Source organism: Notothenia coriiceps, unplaced genomic scaffold (genome assembly GCF_000735185.1).
Source record: "Notothenia coriiceps isolate Sejong01 unplaced genomic scaffold, NC01 NC01_scaffold00009010, whole genome shotgun sequence".
Taxonomy (NCBI): Eukaryota; Metazoa; Chordata; class Actinopteri; order Perciformes; family Nototheniidae; genus Notothenia; species Notothenia coriiceps.
Window position 1 is genome coordinate 44,976 of NW_011341711.1, and position 18,598 is coordinate 63,573.

At 39.7% G+C, this 18,598-nt stretch overlaps 2 protein-coding genes across 2 annotated transcripts; both read left to right on the forward strand.

The window, feature by feature from the left end:
- Window positions 1-1,691: 1,691 nt before the first annotated feature.
- On the forward strand, window positions 1,692-3,888 carry gltpa (glycolipid transfer protein a). The gene is made up of 5 exons (XM_010770660.1): window positions 1,692-1,700; window positions 1,793-1,888; window positions 1,993-2,126; window positions 2,523-2,673; window positions 2,806-3,888. The coding sequence occupies exons 1-5, from the start codon at window positions 1,692-1,694 to the stop codon at window positions 2,986-2,988; spliced, it is 573 nt and encodes a 190-aa protein (XP_010768962.1). The 3' UTR covers window positions 2,989-3,888.
- Window positions 3,889-4,483: 595 nt separating this feature from the next.
- trpv4 (transient receptor potential cation channel, subfamily V, member 4) lies at window positions 4,484-18,598 on the forward strand. Its single transcript, XM_010770650.1, has 17 exons — window positions 4,484-4,734; window positions 5,783-5,864; window positions 6,444-6,892; window positions 7,647-7,822; window positions 8,819-8,971; window positions 9,666-9,806; window positions 11,231-11,529; window positions 11,658-11,837; window positions 12,036-12,194; window positions 14,422-14,514; window positions 14,650-14,723; window positions 15,062-15,227; window positions 15,388-15,454; window positions 15,953-16,257; window positions 16,685-16,812; window positions 16,905-17,026; window positions 17,149-18,598. The coding sequence occupies exons 2-17, from the start codon at window positions 5,856-5,858 to the stop codon at window positions 17,247-17,249; spliced, it is 2,622 nt and encodes an 873-aa protein (XP_010768952.1). The 5' UTR covers window positions 4,484-4,734; window positions 5,783-5,855; the 3' UTR covers window positions 17,250-18,598.

Here is an 18,598-nt window from a genome sequence, read left to right on the forward strand (position 1 = left end):
CAATAATATCCATATTCACTGTAAAATGAGAGTATCTAAATCTAAATGCACACTATCAGGGGCGGTTCTAGGGGGAACAGGGGGGGGGGCAGTGCCCCCCTAACACTGACCTCTGACCCCCCTGTGGCCCCCCTAAAAATGAAAAGTGAAAAAAATGAAAAATGTATGATTTATTACACGATTTATTGAATGACGGAATAGGCGGAACTAACGTTATTCGTCATTCTAGTCGGACCCATTAGAGTGGTGCGCTCAGGACCCATTAGAGCGGTGCACTCACTTTCACTGTCCGGCTGAAGCGCGCAAAAAACAAACACTTTTCATCTCGGATCATCAGATGCTGTTGCATCCAAGAAAGACTGATTGAAACCTACGTTTCGAGAGACTACCACGATGATTGAAGGTGAGTTAAACTATTGTATCCGTGTAATTGTAGATGTAAAGTAGAGATGTAACTGTTCATTGCCTTTATTTTTATATAAATATGATATGGTGTTAGTGCAAAAATTGTACTATAACTTAAGCTGAAGCTAACAGTAATAACTATAAGATATATCTGAAATAAATAAGTATACTGAAACAAATACCAATAACTGTATTGCATTGTTTTCTTATGCGCAATTACTTCATACTGTCTAGTTCTCTTTTTCGTCCTGCATTTATTGTGCCCCCCTCAGAAAATAACTGGCCCCCCAGTGGCCCCCCCAGTCAAATTGGTCTAGAACCGCCACTGGTTTGGGGGGAGCATTCACCAACTCTACACATTGTACTGTACCTGATGCGGCTCCTTATTTTCATCTAAAGTAACGGACAGAGAATCATCACTTTTGAAACAGGGCTGAAACAGAGGGGGTTATGTGATGCTACAATGCATGGTCTGTTTGGTATTTCGAGCCAAACATTTCAGAGACATGTTTTGTATATATCCGAGACCTATAATATATTGATGAAAAACAGTATAATAGGGGACCTTTAAAGAGTAACTCCTCCTGATCATGTTTCCACCTAGTGGTTTAGTTTCTCACCTCACTGCCATGATGTACAGGTGTACTCCAGCATCCTGTCACATTACTGCTGGGTGTTACAGGTGCAACAGAGCACACTTCCCATTGCAGGCAGCAAAACACTTTTAAGCCTGGTGTTAAGTGTTTTACTTTAGGTCTGCTTGATTTACAACTTAACTAAAGCTACATGGTACACCATGGAAATCAGTTAAAATAATCACATCCGGTGTTGAAATTGAATATCTGTACAGGTTTCACAATTTTAATAATTCCAAATGTCTTGTGCGTCCTTTTTATACATAGTATTCCTTTAATTAAGCCTGACATGAGATTTATTGTGGTGCAACAGGAGTTTTAAAGACAGAGCCACCAAAGAGTCTGTGTGGTTAAAAGGTCAAAGGTCAGGTGTTGTGCCACAGTTTTAATGTATAGTAGTATTTACTAACATCAAGATATTATTGGAAGTGTATTTACTTTTTAAATGATGTTGTTTGCATGTGACTTGTGTAACTATGTGAATTAGAGCTAGAGCTACTTAACTTGATATGCATGTCAGTGGTGCTTTAAACTATTTGCACGTGCCATTTAAAAGTTTGAATATTAAGAATTGTTCATGATTGCGAATAAAACAAAAAAAGCCATGCATACAGACCTACAGTTATTACAGTAACCCTTTTAGCTTCTGTAATGATAGAGGTTGGTGGTCTCCATGGGAGGGAGAATAATGCTGGTATTCTTATATAGGCTAAATACTTTTTTTTGTTTACATATATGTTTTAACTCACAAGATTCTCAGTCACTCTCTGTGTAAACATTCCTCCACAGACTGCCTTGGTTCTACCATCTTTGCACCATTAAAGGCGGACTTAGCTAGTAACATCACAGTAAGTATGTTTATTCTTTCATGTCACCTGAGTTTAATCTGAGGCTTTATTTATCCATTTTTCAGATTTGTTATAGAATAATACATGTTCTGTTTTACCTATAGAAAATCAAGGCAGTTTACGATACCAACCCGGTGCGATTCAAGACACTGCAGCAGATTCTGGAGGCAGAGAAGGATATACACGGCACAGAATGGCCCAAAACTGGAGCTACATTGGCTCTTCTGTGGCTGAAAAGGTTTGAGAAACTTTACATTTCAGGTTTTGTAGATTATTGAATTGCATGTGTTCATTTACTTTTGGGCAAAGTCAAATCAAGGCAGGTTTACTTTATTTAGTCCAATCCCACAAATCATAAATATGGACTTTTCTCTATGTACAACATATGACAGCCTGTATGTCCTTTCTGACCCCATGCTTCAGACGATGAAACAGTTACAGGCATATAGGAGATGTTGTGTGACAATATAGGCCAGCAAGATACAATTACAATATAGACATCCTTTTGAAAAAATGATATAACAAATGTGAACAGCATCTTACAGGTGACCTAAACATCCACAGATCCTCCTCTCCACCATGTAACCTTTTAGTCTGCACCCATAATCACTGTGCGTGTCTTTTTTATCGACAGGGGTCTACGATTTATTCAAGTCTTCCTACAGAGCCTGGTGGATGGTGAAAAGGATGATAGCAACCCAAACCTTATTCGAGTCAATGTTGCCAAGGCCTATGAAATAGCCCTGAAAAGGTACCATGGCTGGTTCGTGCAGCAGCTCTTCAAGGTGAGTCTTTTATGAGGCGTTCATGCTTAAGAGAGCTGATGTTTGACATTGCCTTTTTTAGTTGTGTAACATTAGCATACAAAATGCACGGAGTTGTGTATGAATTTGACATTTTTATATTTGCTCTTCCAGGCAGTTCTTTTTGGTTCTCCATATAAGACAGATTTTATGAAGGCCCTTTCCAAGGGTCGGGATGTCAAGGAAGAGGAATGCTTGGAAAAAATCAGAAAGTTCCTCGTCAACTTCACTGCCACTGTTGATGCTATTTATGATATATACACTAAGCTGAACGCTGAACTTGACTACACAGTGTGACCGCAGGACGTCCCTCCACTGGTCTTAGTTTACAAAGCCTTTCACATTCTGCAGCCTGTCGTCTAAATCTTGACTTCATGTCTCCCTTCAGCTCCTCTGACAGCTCAGTGTTGGAGTGTATGAATAATACTCAAACACATCAAAAATGTGTGCACTTTTAAGCATCTGTGTTCCTGTTCTGATTCTCTCTTTATGAATTCTTCATTGTTGTTTCACTCTGACGCAAGTCTCCATAAGCAGCTGCAGATTGTTATTACAACGAGTCCATATTCTTTTTCAACAATGTTAACGTTATATTGCCCAAAGTTGTTTATTTTTTCCAGGCACCTATTCCGAAAAGATAACTTTTTTACAAGATGCTGCACGAACCCTGGTTTAAACAGTTTCTTTCAAACATGCTTGTGCCTTAAGATGTAGCCACAGAGCACTTTAGTGCCTTTTTTGCTTTTCTGCCTTAAAAAAAGTATATGTATCACTTTGTGTAAAGCAGGCATGCTCATTAAGCACCAGATGTTAATTATTACTGCCTCTTTCTTCCATGCTATGCAGGATGTAAATATGTATTCTAACTATAAAGCAATATTCTGTCCCCTCTTCTCTCAGGTTCTCACATTACACTGAATGTGTATTTTCTTTAAACTTCTTCGGCCAATGTGATGTAAAGTGTTGCATTAAAACTGTGTTACCTTCAACACAGTGATTAGACAGAATTTAAATGCTTGATGAAGCACATTAGATTTCAAATGGGACAAATTTAGAGCAATCCAACCTCAAATTAAGGTTTTGTCGGTGTCCTTTCGTTAGTCAGTATTCTTTTAAGTGTATGTGCTGAAATGCTCAGCTAATGTCTCTTGTGGCTGAGATTATGTTGCAGTGCAAATATATAATGCAAAAAAACAAACCTTTTATTTTCAATGTATGTAAACTATAATTTACAATTAAAAATATTTAATAATTTATATAATTTTCTTAATTTTTTGGTGAAGCTATACAATTTTCCACAATTGTTTTAACTGATTAACTCTGCTCAGATCTTCAATGGCGGAAAATAGTCACGTATGTTTATTCTAATTCCTATTCTGATAACGTACGTTCTAATTCTAATGCATTTTCATTGCATTGCATTGCTAATAATAATCCAGTAATACAATATATGCTTATAACATTTTTACTCATAATAATGTTTATTACTAGACTAGTACATTACATTATAATAACGTAATATGTTTTCTATTTACTCATGTAATGGATCTTTGTCTTGCAGTACAAATAATACTTTCTCACAACCATGTAGAAAGAAGTTAATATGTTACCATACAAAAGCTTTAAAAGATATGAATGCTGAAAACAAAAGGTCTTGACATGACTGGTAAATGTATAAACTTTCCACGATGACGAGAGAGGCTCAGAGTTACCTTTAGTGTTTTGTTTGAGTAAGCGCCTAGCGGCCGTCTCTGGTACTGCAACCCCTCCAGCGGTGGTTCCTACCCTTGCACGCAGCGGTCACTTGTCCCACCCAAAACCTGTGAAAGCATCCGTTGTTCTGGCGACTTTACCGGCACTCCGACGCTCGAGTCAGAGGGATAACTGTGATTTAGTTGGAGTCAAAGCGTTTTGTGTCACATTAAACCCGCAAGGACAGCAAAGGAGCCTCTTACAGGAGACTGAGAGGGAGAAATAAAGTTTCAAACTTTTGGAAAAAGCTTCGGACTAGTTTACCAAATAAAACCAAGAGATAAGATCAAGGTAAGTAACACTCCTGATCCCTTTCGTTAATTAAATGCCTTCAGAAAAATACGATTGAGGTCGTATTAGTGTATGAGTTATAAAGAAGTTTCTATCATTTAACACAGTGTTCTACTCAGTTCTAGAAATTTATTTTAAGTTTATATTTTTGGCCAGTTAATCCATATGATTGTTTGTGTTTTTTTAATAAATGGTGAGATCTTTAAAATCTAATAGCTTTGTATGAATGAGCTGTTTTTGTTGTTACTGTTATTCCCAGTAGGCTCCAGGCAGAACGTCCAGCCTCTCTGGCTCTGGATAGTGTCACATCAGCAGCAGTGACTTTGGGCAGGAAGTCTTATATCTGTGAAGCTACATCACCCACATTTAGTGAAGAGAGGATGTACACTTGTCTGACCCAATAAGTGGATAAGATCTGAGCTGCCTTTGGGTCCTCTTTCTTTTTGTATTTTATGATCCTATTTTATCACTGTGACAGGTTTAATACTCAGCTGGTCCTCTCTGCCTGACATCTTCCCCTAATAACTAACTCTCTGTGTTCCTCTGTATTTTTACTATCAAATGCCCATTGAGGTGTAAAGGCATGATAATCCCTGTGTGTGAGGAAGGGTTGTGAGTCATGCCTCCCCCTTAGTGGGACCCCTGCGCCCTGTTTGTGTTTCTCCTCTGCAGCAAAGTCTGGCTTAGATAACTTGTCAATGTCATGAACAAACCCAGGAAGGCATATGATTTGTAAGGAAGCTTCAGGGGGAACTTGTGACTACATAGGATAATTTTCGTGTGTGCAGAAAAGCAGTCGTATTGAGTTAGTACAGTATATCCAGTGTTAAACATACAGGTGGTGCGATTCTGCCTGCAAGAGGAATCAGTAACTTCTGACCAATGAGAGGCCGGAGTCAGAGAAATGTTATTAGTGTTGGCATCAGACCTGTCCTTTTCCTTATATCCCAACCCCAAACGTCAGAGCTCCTTTATATCACCCAGGACCTGCAGATTTTATATTTCTCTCTCGTGTGTCAGTTGATGGTGACTCTTTTTGTTTCTACAGGACGCCCACATGCTTCAGCATCCTTTCCAGTTACCCGGGAAGAGGAATTTGGCACACCATTGTGATAAAAGGGATGAATGAGGTACGGTGGGGTTGAAAGCCAAATGTCTAGTCTAGCTTAAATTGTAAACTTCCGGGGATTTGCGGGGTTCATTTGATAATTGTAGTGTCAATGCAATTTTAATGTTAGTTAAATCTTATTGTTTGCCCCTTTTTTCTCTCTTTAAAGTGGCTAGTGTTTTCTGGATTGTTTATTTGGTTCTCCTTATGTTTATCTTTTGTATCTCACAAGGTAAGTGACTTGATATACAATTATTTCGCAACATGATGTGCTGTAACTTGAAGAAGAATAAATTAATGTAAGATATTTGACTACTCATATACAACTAAGTCATCTCTAACCTAAGAAATGAGATACAAATAAGAAGACATGGGTGAGTCCCAGAAATTAATGGTTACCAAAAAAGTGGAATAACAACTAGTTAGTTTATTGAATCCTGCATGAGGCCAAATGCTTTAGCCTTGGTAACACTGAATGAATAGGCTACATAACTTTTGTGTGTTAACGAGAAAACTCTTAGACTTATTTTTCCATGTGTACAAGACTTTCTTGACTACCTTAAGGCGGTGCAGCTCACCCAGAACATTTTGTTTATTCCAGGGCCGCTCTGCTCTCTTTAGAAGGTGCCACCCCGTCCTGTCCAAGGCCGACACCCTCTCATCAGCTGCCCTCTCTGTGGACACAGGCGATGGCGGGGCCGCTCAGCCTGAGAGCGATGCAGCGCTCGCCCTGTCTGAGTTCTCCCACCTGTTTGAGAACGGGGACGGTTCCCCGTCAACTCAGGACACGAGTCAGGACACGAGTCAGGACTCAGCCCTGGAGCTGGTTCAGCCCGGCCAGCCCGCAGAAAGCAGGCAGAACCTGCGGATGAAGTTCCAGGGTGCTTTCAAAAAGGGCATTTCCACCCATATGGACCTATTGGAATCCACCATATATGATTCAAATGTGGTGCAAGGCCCCAAGAAAGCACCAATGGACTCGCTCTTTGACTACGGGACATACAGGAACACCAGCAACCAGAAGAGACGCAGGAAGAAACTCCCAAGAGGGTGTGTTTCCCGAATCTCATAATGTGTGTCCTTTTAGAATTGATAGTTTAGGGGTTCCTGACTTAGTGAAACTAGACTGAAAAGAGCTGGTTAATTCCACTCTGTAAACAGAGGTGTGCCACATAAGAAAGTATGCACACACACACACACACACACACACACACACACACACACACACACACACACACACACACACACACACACACACACACACACACACACAAACACACACAGACAAACACATCCTCACACACACTCACAGAGACACACAAACACACACAGACAAACACATCCTCACACACACACACACACACACACACACACACACACACACACACACACACACACAGACAAACACATCCTCACACACACACACACACACACACACACACACACACACACACACACACACACACACACACACACACACACACACATTCAGGCCATTCACTGGTCGAACAGAGAGCATGTTGTTGGTCTCTCTGCAGCCATTGAGGTAATATTTAGGCTGCTCTACCTGTCCCATAAACAAAGAGGTCTTTCTTCTGGAACACTCAAGGGTGTGGATTTCTGCTTAATAGATGGTTTGTTGTTCATTAAATATCCATTCAAGTCTAAATGTTATTTCAATGACATGTGATCAGAATCCATGGATTCAAAGGAAAAACAGAACAAGTAACGATTTTGTTTTAATAACTTATATGCATTTTACCATGAATGTATGACAACATGTCTTGTTTTTGTGTCTCTTCAGTAAATCTGAGACAACCTGTGATGATGTTCAAAGCTCTGACCCACCGAGAGTAATGAAAATATTCAACCGCTCGCTCCTGTTCGACTGCGTGTCACACGCAGACGCAGAGGCCCTTGAAGGCCTCTTGGAGTACCTGCAAAGTCAGGAAAAGAGGTTAACTGATGAAGAGTTTAAAGGTGAGTCTAAAATGTGTAGGTTGTCACTTGCATCACATAATCAACAAAGTTGTGTTTGGATAGGAGGGCAGTTTTCTTTTACACAGATTCATTTGACACAGTTTCTGTCCAAATTCCCTGTCTTATTCTGGCTTTGCTCTGCAACAGAGAGCAAAGCCTTTTACTTTTACCTTTGGCCTTTTTTGTTCCCCTGCTCCCCTCTTTGCTTGTTTTGGCTCAAAGGATATGAGAGGGAAAAGGTGGAGTTGTGTTTGTGTCCTGCTAGAGGCAGGCCTATAGGAAGGCTTCCTGTGTGTCTAAGAACTTTTTACAGGCTTATAACAAGCAGCAGAGAGAAATCACAGCAAACTGCCATCTCCTTCATGGAGTTAAACAGGCCTACACTGTTTTTCTTCTTTTGAAACTAAGAAACTAAAAATAGTGAAGGGCTTTCTTGACCTCTGTCATTGACAGTTTGATCTATTTCATTGTTTGCGAGCGGCATTTCCCAAAACTATAATTCACTACTACTATATTCCCAGCAGGAACACACACGAGTACTGCTGTCATTTCCAGGGGAACAGAGGAAAGATTGTGGAATAGTGGAATTAGTTAAAATATAGCAATGATTCTATTATTAAGAGCTTATATTCAGCCAGCTTAAATACCTGAATACCAAGTGTTGCAAAGATTGTGTAGACATTAATTAACATTAAAAAACCTTTAAACGCAAAGGAATAAATAAACATAGTTACATGTAATTCATAAACAATTGAAATAATAGATACAAGTAAAGAAAAATCGATTGAAATGTGCTGCTTTTGCAATTAGTAGAACACATGTAAACTTAACCAAACCAACCTAAAACAGCAAGCAACACTGACATTCATATGAATGATTTGAAACGATATACATTCTAATAAAACATTATTGGTATTGTTAATGAAGTTATACTTAAAATGAAAAGGTGCACTTAAACTAAAACTGTTCTTGTTTCTAATTTCATTTTTCCATCAGAGCCGTCCACAGGTAAGACATGTCTGCCCAAAGCTCTGCTGAACCTTTACGACGGGCAGAATGTCACCATCCCTCTGCTGGTGGATATCGCAGAGAAGACCGGAAACCTCAGAGAGTTCATCAACACGCCCTTCAGGGACGTCTACTACAGAGGTATGGACACAACCCAATAATGACTACAGCTTTATACAAGATGGTCCCTTCATCTTCCACTGAGCTGAAGCTGGCACAGACGGGGTCTTGTTGAGAGTTATTGAAGCTTGTCTGGCTGGAGGTTGAGGTCCTGGGGAAAGCTAAGGACTGTATTTACATTATGTATATGTACAGCTACTATTACAGCTCTGTATGATAATGAGAAGATCCAGGCCTCGTTTGTTAGGCTTAAATCCCTTACATTATTGTTGACCAAACAGTGAAGGAATACTTTTCACCTTTAAAAAAATAGGTTTTAAAAAAGCTTTTTCAAACATGTTATGGTGTCTCTCTTTTCCCTCATTTAGGTTAGCCCTAAAATCTGTAATTTTCCTTAGATTTTTATGATAGCATACGTAATACGTTCTACATAAGTATGACTGCTCATAAATAGCTCTAACCTCTCATGGCTCTTAGCGAGTTTCTTTGATGACATCAACGCTCAAGCCTATGATTGGTCGTCAGAGGCCCCCCTTTCTCTTTTATAACTGTGCCATTATTGCTTACAGAATGACTTTCAACATGTCATTTTCTTAACTACTTCTGCGAAACGCATTCTTTTCACTGATATGTATTCTATTGAAAACAGCACACAAAACATCACTTTGGAAAACTAATGATATTTAAAGTGTTTCTTTATAATTTTATTTTTTAGGTCAGACAGCGCTTCACATCGCTATAGAGCGGCGCTCTAAGCAGTATGTGGAGCTGCTGGTGGAGCAGGACGCTGATGTCCATGCCCAGGCGAGGGGACGCTTTTTCCAGCCCAGAGACGAGGGGGGCTACTTCTACTTCGGTAACGACCTTTGCAGCTCATAAATCTAATGTGGAAACTAAAGAGTTCATTCAGCTTCTGTTATTCCCCTTTCCGCAGACCTTTTACTCCGTCTTTATGTGACAAAACACTAGAGGCAGACGTTTATAGGGAGACAACTAGAAAACTGTTTATCTGTTTTCTGCCTTTTCTTTTCATATGGTAGTAATGATGTTGTGTGGATGTGGTTTCTATGACTTCACTTATCACTCTTTTAGTTTCCTTCCTGGCTCTGAGTTCCCGCTTCACTCACAAGTGGTATTCTGTCTTCTAAGATACAGACTTGCCTCATAGCAGCTGCCAAGAGGGAAATTGTTGGTACACGTTCCTGGTAAAGAAAACTAGCCAAATGAGGTGACATGATACCCCACCCTTTTTCCTTTAACGTGGCAGAAAGTTGGCAGAGCAAACACAGTCAGGATACTGCTGTGGTCCAGAGGTGAAGGCCACCTCATAGCCAAATGTTTTCTGAAGTATCGTACGAGAAACTGTCATCATAGGCGCTCCAAAAACACATGAAAAGACAAGCATTATGTCATAGGAGATTGTCCAATGAAAGGTGTCAGTGTGCTGCCATGCGGACAAGTAAACAGTCTCTGCTGACCCTCCTCTGGCTCTAACAGTAAGAGAGGAAAATACATCATGCCTGTAAACTAAAGTCAACACTGCCCTCTGTGGTGTCTGTTAGGGCACAACCTACTACTGTACATAACTATGTGTTTTATTAATAACACTATTTCCTTTAAAGCCTTCTGAAGATAATAATTGAAGGTTGATGTTGATGTTAGTCTTCAACATCACTGAAAGAAAGGTAGCTTGTTGGGGACTCTGTTTCATATTTGTACCTAACCCCATTTTAAAAATTGTTTATTCGATTACATTCAAGCATTATATTTCTCAATCATCACAGAGGAGATGATTTATATTTTGCACTTAGCACGGTTGTCATTCCCAAATCCCAGCGTGTCCGGGCGCAGTGTGAGTAATTTGCTGCGGAGCTTTGCACTGAGGTGAACAGGAACCTGGCAGTGCTGATGGCTAATGGGATTTAGACTCATGCTAACACTCTGCATGCACCCGTGCAAATCCATGAAGAGGAGCGTTTCTATGTGAGGTGACAAAGTAATCTGTCACCCATGGCAATGGCTCATTTTCAGCAGCTGCTTTTGGCACTCTGGCCCCATTGAGCCCCGCCCTCAAACAACTGCTATTTGTGCTGTTTTCATAGCGGGGATTTAAGTCAAATCTTTGATCCAAGTTTAGTAAGCTTTGCAAAAACATGCAGAGACCGGCTACAGTTCTTAATTAACCCTCCTGTTCATTTGCCTTTTTTAAATCTGAAATACAATTCATTTAATCTCCTGTAAATTCAGTATGAAGTTATATCTCTGTGTCTGTTTTCCTAGGTGAGCTGCCTCTCTCACTGGCTGCATGCACTAACCAGCCTGACATAGTGCACTACCTGACTGAGAATCCACACAAAAAGGCCGACCTGCGGCGCCAGGATTCACGTGGAAACACAGTGCTGCACGCCCTAGTGCACATTGCGGACAACACCAAGGACAACACACGTTTTCTCACAAAGATGTATGACCTGCTGCTAATCAAGAGCGCCAAACTCTACCCAGACTGCAGCCTGGAGACGGTTTTTAACAACGATGGCATGTCACCCCTCATGATGGCCGCCAAGCTGGGCAAGATCGGGGTAGGGATAATGATACAGCAGTGTGTGAAGCAGCATCATTATAATAAGAGAAATGTGGAGCACATCACCACAGGTCAAAATGTTGTTAGGTGAAAGCTCAGTAAGTAATGTTCTCCATGTTCCTCCAGGTTTTTCAGCACATTATCAGACGGGAAATCAAAGATGAGGAAGTTCGTCATCTGTCACGGAAGTTTAAGGACTGGGCCTATGGACCAGTGTACTCCTCCCTCTATGACCTGTCTTCACTGGACACATGTGGAGAGGAACCGTCTGTGCTGGAAATCCTGGTCTACAACAGCCGCAATGAGGTGAATAAGAGGTTTATTAATTCAATTAAACTATGAAAAGAAACAGCACAGTGTCTCTCAAGATCATAGCATTAAGAGCAACAAGACACCTTGCATGACACTTGTATTTAACATAAAACTGCTGTGTGAAAAAAGATTGTGTTTATTATTTTATTTCCAGTACATTATATCAGTGTTTATTTCTGGTCTTGTTGTCAGAACCGCCATGAGATGCTGGCAGTGGAGCCCATCAACGAGCTGCTGAGGGCCAAATGGCAGAAGTTCGGTGCCGTCACCTTTTACATCAGCGTGGTTTCCTACCTCATCACCATGATCATCTTCACCGTAGTGGCTTATTACCAACCTTCACAGGGAGAGGTGGGTGTGAAACTACTGGGTGTGAAAATATTTCCACATCAGGGGCCGTATTCACAAAACATTTTATCTTACCGCTAGGAGTGCTCCTAACTCGCGCTAAAACATTTTACGTAGGAGTTTTTTCTTAAAAGTTATTCACAAAGCCGCTGAGACCTACTCATACTAAGGATAAATCACTAAGAGTGACGCGCCGTTGCTATGGATGACGTCGATTCTCGTGCATGAGTTTAGAAGCGGTCAGTACGGTGATTGGTTGTTCAGAGTAGGCGGTCTCGGTGAAACTCATCCGCAACATCCCACAAACGAGCCCACTAAATCACCGAAAAACAAGGAAATAGCCTAGGCTAGAAATGTATTCCTATCAAATAGTTATGGACAGTGCAGTTAGCAGAATACACGCATGATGACAAGTTTGTGCAGACCACGATAATGACGTTGTATATGCACGTTAAAGAGAGAGAGCAAACAATAAAAATACGTAAATTGCATTAAATCGAGGAGGCAATTAAAAGCACCCCGCAAACTATTATCCAATGAGCATATTTCCAGCACTTAAACACTTTCAATAACAGCCCATANTGTGTGCCTTGGCAGTCTCAGCTTTGTGAATTGCTCTTAGTGAATAAAATTAGGAGTCCTAAATGTAAGACTGACACGCCCATTATGCTTAGGAGTTTCTCCTAAATTCGCCAGTTAGGAGCTACTTTTAGCCCTAAAATCCTTTGTGAATACGGCCCCAGATCTCATAGCAGCAGATTGATCTGAAATTTAAATATGACCATGTAGTATCTAATTGTCAGGATGCCACGTGAACACATTTTATTTGACCATAAATGCTATTTCTTTCTCATTTAGTAAATATGTATATAAAGTAGGGGTGGGCGATATTGAAAAATATATTATCACAATATTTTTCAAGCAGTATCACGATAGACGATATATATCACAATATTTTTTCATGTCGGTTATTATGGTTATTTTTCAAGTTACTTAACAGTACAACCACCTACAAGGTAACAGAAACTAAAACATAAAGGAGTAACAGACCAAAATAGCATTTCAAGCCGGTTTTATTTCTGAAATGAATCCCTGAATGAACAATTCAACATTTTGATATGGCTTCAAGGCACAGTTTCTCAGTATAAAAATGAACTTTCTGAGGTAGCACTAGCAGTGAACATCAATAAACATGAAAAGGAGGGTAAAACATAACTAAGTAGAACATAAAACATCAATGAGGAAAAGTCAGTGCCAAACAATTAAAATGTAAACTTTAGACTTGAAGTGCAATAAAAGACTTTAGCATAACTGAAGGGAAAAACTATATAAATACCTTATTGATAAAATAAAATATAAGTCAACAGAATCAAACAAGACAATAAATAAAGTGCAATACTGTCTGAATCCTGACTAGACAGCTTTAGAGCATGTCTTTCACATCAGTTTATTTTTTTTATAGTTTTCTTTTCAAATTTTTTTTTGGAATTTTGTTTTTCAAATTTTGAATTTTTTTATCACGATAGATACGATATCTCTGAAAAAGCATATCGTGGAGACCTAATATCGTCACGACGATATATATCGTCATATCGCCCACCCCTAATATACAGTAGCCTGTACTGTATGTATGATTTATCTGAAGACCACTTTTGTTGTAGGCTACATCTGATAGCTTCAAAGTGTTTTTCTAAATCAAGTGTTTATGTACCAGAGCAGAACACGTGCATTCTCAATGTTAACAATTTTGTATTAAATGAATGTTTCAATGTTTTGAGTTACTTTCATCTGCTTTCTTGCCCGAAAGTAAATAGAAGATTGATACCGCTTGCATATCTGTACATTAAATAGGAATCTACAGCCCTCAGCTGCCTATCTGAGCTTAAAAATAAATACCAGAGGCAGGGGGAAACAGCTAGCATTGTTCTGTCGAGGTTTCTCTTGTTAACATATTATATCTTATTTGTTTAACCTTTTCTTTACACATATGCACACAGTTATTTTGTATGGGGGGTTACGTGATCATCCTATGCATTGTTCTTAATTCACATAGCCCTTATTGACAATCTTTTCATCTAAGTCTCGGCAAGACAGTAAATAGGTGTCGTTCCCAAAATGTTGAACTAATTCTTGACGTCACCATTATAAACTGATATGGTGTATTTCACTATGTTTTAACGCTATAATGTTTATATGGAGTATATCTAAATGTCTCCTCCTTTCCTTTCAGCCTCCATTCCCTTACACAAAATCCTCTGACTACCTGCGCATGGCGGGGGAGATCATCACCTTGGCATCAGGAATATTCTTCTTCCTCACCAACGTGAGTCAATTTGCTCTGATGCCTCTCTGGTTTGATCATTTGTTGCTCACTGATGTCTCCAAGTCTCTTGCATCAAACTCAAACGTGTAAAAGATGTCGGTGTCATTATGGAAATGTCTCTCCTGCTCTTTGCAGATTAAGGACCTCTTTTTGAAGAAGTGCCCTGGGGTGAAGTCTTTATTTATGGATGGATCTTTTCAACTGCTGTAGTAAGTCTCCATCCTCTGTCCTTGCTCCTTCTCTTCTTCACCTCGAGCGCAGATTTTGCTGACTTTTACTCAAGGCACATTTTGCAATCTCTAAATTGAGTAAGGAATTAATTTATTTACCTCATAACCTGGCATGTTTCACAGTTTACATATTTAATGATCCAAACTAAGAGTAGAGAGTATTGAGCCCCTCTATGAACTGTGTTGATGTACATTAATAGCAATATGGCTGCCTTTATTCTGTTAACGATCATGTTATTCTGTTAATAATTAATTCAATATCACAGATTTGACCATTTGAGTTGGTTCAAGACAAACTCTTCCTCTGTCCCCTCTAGCTTCATCTACTCGGTGCTGATTGTAGTCACAGCTGCTCTCTACCTGTCTGGTATTAAGGCCTATGTGGCTGTGATGGTGTTTGCACTTGTCCTTGGCTGGATGAACACGCTTTACTTCACCAGAGGCCTGAAGCTCACTGGCACCTACAGCATCATGATCCAGAAGGTTAGATAAAGGAAACAGTTAGCAAATGAAAATGAATTAACCTTAAATGTCACCACTGCTGTGGAAATTCAGCAATAATTGAGTGACAACGTTCCATCTGTTCTCTTGATAATCATAATTTCCATGTGTCTTTAATGCTGATTTTATTTTTGGTTCACAGATTCTTTTCAAAGACCTTTTCAGATTCCTGCTGGTATATGTGCTCTTCATGATTGGTTATGCATCAGGTAGGATTGGTCACCTAACTTTAGAGATCAGCATTGCTGAAAGGGATAGTTAAATATTCTGGGAAAGGAGAGATAGCATTAATACTCTAAATTATGTCCACTAACTTTATAAAGCTACAGCTACAGCCAGTAGCCATTGAGCTTAGTTTAGCATAGCAGAGCATACAGCTAACATGGTGTTTGCAGTTTATATGCTAAGCTAAATGTCTCCTGGATGTAGCATCATATTAAACAGAAAGAAAAGAGTGCTATCTCCTCAAATGTACTTGTATTTATATTGTATACATCTGTATTTGATCTATGTGAAAGGCATTATGAAATATTTGTAATGTTTGTTGATTGTTATGTGTCCAGGGACTGCAGATGGAAATTAGCTTTTAGCTATAATCTGGCATATAGCATCTAGTATCTTTATGCATGGTCCTTGTTCATAATAATAATATGTGTCTTTCTCAGAATGTTGGACAGACACATAACCCAGCTCCTCTGTTCCCTCAGCCCTGGTGGCCCTGCTGACGGTGTGTCCTCCCCCGGGGACAGAGTGTGAGGGGGGCTGCCCCACCTACCCCGACTGCAGGGACCAAGACACCTTCAGCGCTTTCCTGCTGGACCTCTTTAAGCTGACCATTGGGATGGGAGAACTGGACATGATTCACAGTGCGCAGTATCCTGCAGTCTTTCTCATCCTGTTGGTTACCTACATCATCCTCACGTTTGTCCTGCTGCTTAACATGTTGATCGCTTTGATGGGGGAGACAGTGTCACAGGTGTCCAAACAGAGCAAGAAGATCTGGAAGCTTCAGGTGAGCTACAAGTATATATTTTTTTTAGGCATTAATTAAAGAGTCAGTTTCACGAAAACATGTATATCTTATTAACTCTCCATGCTAACGTGTTGGTTTATTTTTGGAGGGTTGTAAAGTATTTATCTCTGAGAAAGTCCACTCCAACACATTATTACCATCCGTGCTGTTCCGTAAGGCTGAACTGTAACACCAGTATGTTAACATGGTGATGTTTACAGGTTTAAGACGTACCATTTCTTTTCACTTTTCCAGTTTTTCAGTGAAGGCAGAAATAACCCTAACCCTAAAAGACAATATATCACAATTGATAATAAAAAATTCAAAATCCATCTGCATTACTAGTTACCAGGAGTTGAGTAATAAAACATATTTTTGATTTTTGAGTGTCTTAGATACCCTTACTAATCATGACCCATACTCACAGTGGGCAACGACCATACTGGACATCGAGCGCTCTTTCCCAGTCTGCCTTCGCAAGTCTTTTCGAGCCGGGGAGATGGTGACTGTTGGGAAAAACTGGGACGGCACACCTGATCGACGCTGGTGCTTCAGGTATAATGCATGACTCATATCACACTCACTCAGCAGCGCCTATAGCACATTAAAGGAAACTGTTCAACCGAATGTTGTCTTGTTTTCATCAGGGTGGATGAGGTGAATTGGTGCCACTGGAATCAGAACCTGGCAATAATCAACGAGGATCCAGGCAAGAATGAGACCTGCCAAGCCAATGGGTTGCAGCAGAGCGTCAAAGCCTTGCGGAGAGGTGAGATTTTCACTGTGCTCTCATGAATAAATGCATTGACAAATAAGTATATATTCATGTGGAGCGCACACTAACTTATTCATACAGATCAAACCAGAATCCTTCTTCTTATCCCCCTCTAGACCGCTGGTCCACAGTGGTTCCGCGGGCGGTGGAGTTTAGTAAGGCTCCACGGCCTCGCGATCTGGTGGTGGAGATGGAGCCGCTGACGCCCAGATACTGAGGCCTGCAGGAGGCTGGCTGTCTTTATTTAAAAATAGAGACAGCAGAAAGCCATCAGCACCAGTGAGAGGGAACAATTTGATCAATAGGTGGACTCATTAGCCAGATTTCATGTGCCTTTTGTTGAAAAGAAAGTATTAGAAATATATTAATGTAATCAGTGTGATAGGACTGATCACACAAAGACACTGGATTTGCAATGTCTTGGAGAATCACTGATCTGTAAAAAAAAAAAATACAGGTAAAAACACCAAAGCTGAGATAAAAGAATGAAGAACATTTAGCATTAAGGACACAGAGAGCTATACCCTGCTTTGTATTTATCATAAAAGACAGAAAAACATATTGTAAACATGTACTGTACCTCTGTAGTTCAGACATCAGTGGCTGATCACTCAGGGATTCAAGAGAATCAAAAATATTTCAGCATTTCCAGTAGTAATATAATGTCACAGAATATAGAAAGATGCGTTTGATATGATTTAACAGAAGCATAATTTCTGCATTATTCTCTCAGAAGTGTAAACAAAGGATTTGATAGAAATGTCATCTACTGATAAAATCCCAATGAGAGATATTTCTATCTGAAAAATGCTTATAGACAGATTCTATTTGCTTGCTATATATTTAAGAGGTCCTTGTATGAAGTATCATAAAGATTATATTGTATATTATGTTAATTTGTATTGTTCAGGCTATGGTAGTTAAGTGCATAGAAACAAATGTTTTATACAAAGTGTATTTTCTCCCCAGTTTTTATACCCTATTAATCAAATAGTTACAAAGTCTCAGGCTCGGGCTGCCAGCGCAGGCAGCGCAGCTTTCATTTGAACTGAGACAATGCACAATGCCATTTTCTAATGTGTGCATTATTATATGAACACAAAGACATTGTTCTGAACAAGATGGGCATGATGAGCAGGTTATAGTTGTCAAGCACATATGCAAATGCGAGACAATAGCCTCCCGTGTTATGGGTTGTCTTTGAATTTCCAGAGTTATTGTTCCTTTGCAGCTGGGGTATTTGCATAATCAACTCTCAGGCCTTGCCATTATGTGCTTCCCTCTATTTGCTTCAGTGTTTTCATTGCGATTGGCTCCTTGCCTTATAGAGCATCTTGTTTATACGCAACTAATGCTCGTATACACATATTTGTGTTATTGTTCTTCATGACAGGGTTTGATTAAGAGCAGATACTCCATACAATACATTTTCACTAATTCATTACTGTTGAGGGTCACAGGTCAGTGTTCACTATGTTTACATTGTTTTTGGAAAGAGACATGTCTACGCATTTTTTTATATTGTTTATATATTGCTGCACAGAACAATAAACACTGAATTTATTT

What these genes read in the sequence shown, in the direction of transcription:
- trpv4 (XM_010770650.1), top strand. An exon ending in TCTACAACAGCCGCAATGAG is followed by an intron (nt 11,838 to 12,035) that starts GTGAATAAGAGG and finishes TCTTGTTGTCAG; the next exon opens with AACCGCCATGAGATGCTGGC. An exon ending in ACAGCATCATGATCCAGAAG is followed by an intron (nt 15,228 to 15,387) that starts GTTAGATAAAGG and finishes TTTGGTTCACAG; the next exon opens with ATTCTTTTCAAAGACCTTTT.
- gltpa (XM_010770660.1), top strand. An exon ending in ACTTAGCTAGTAACATCACA is followed by an intron (nt 1,889 to 1,992) that starts GTAAGTATGTTT and finishes TTTTACCTATAG; the next exon opens with AAAATCAAGGCAGTTTACGA. An exon ending in TCGTGCAGCAGCTCTTCAAG is followed by an intron (nt 2,674 to 2,805) that starts GTGAGTCTTTTA and finishes TTGCTCTTCCAG; the next exon opens with GCAGTTCTTTTTGGTTCTCC.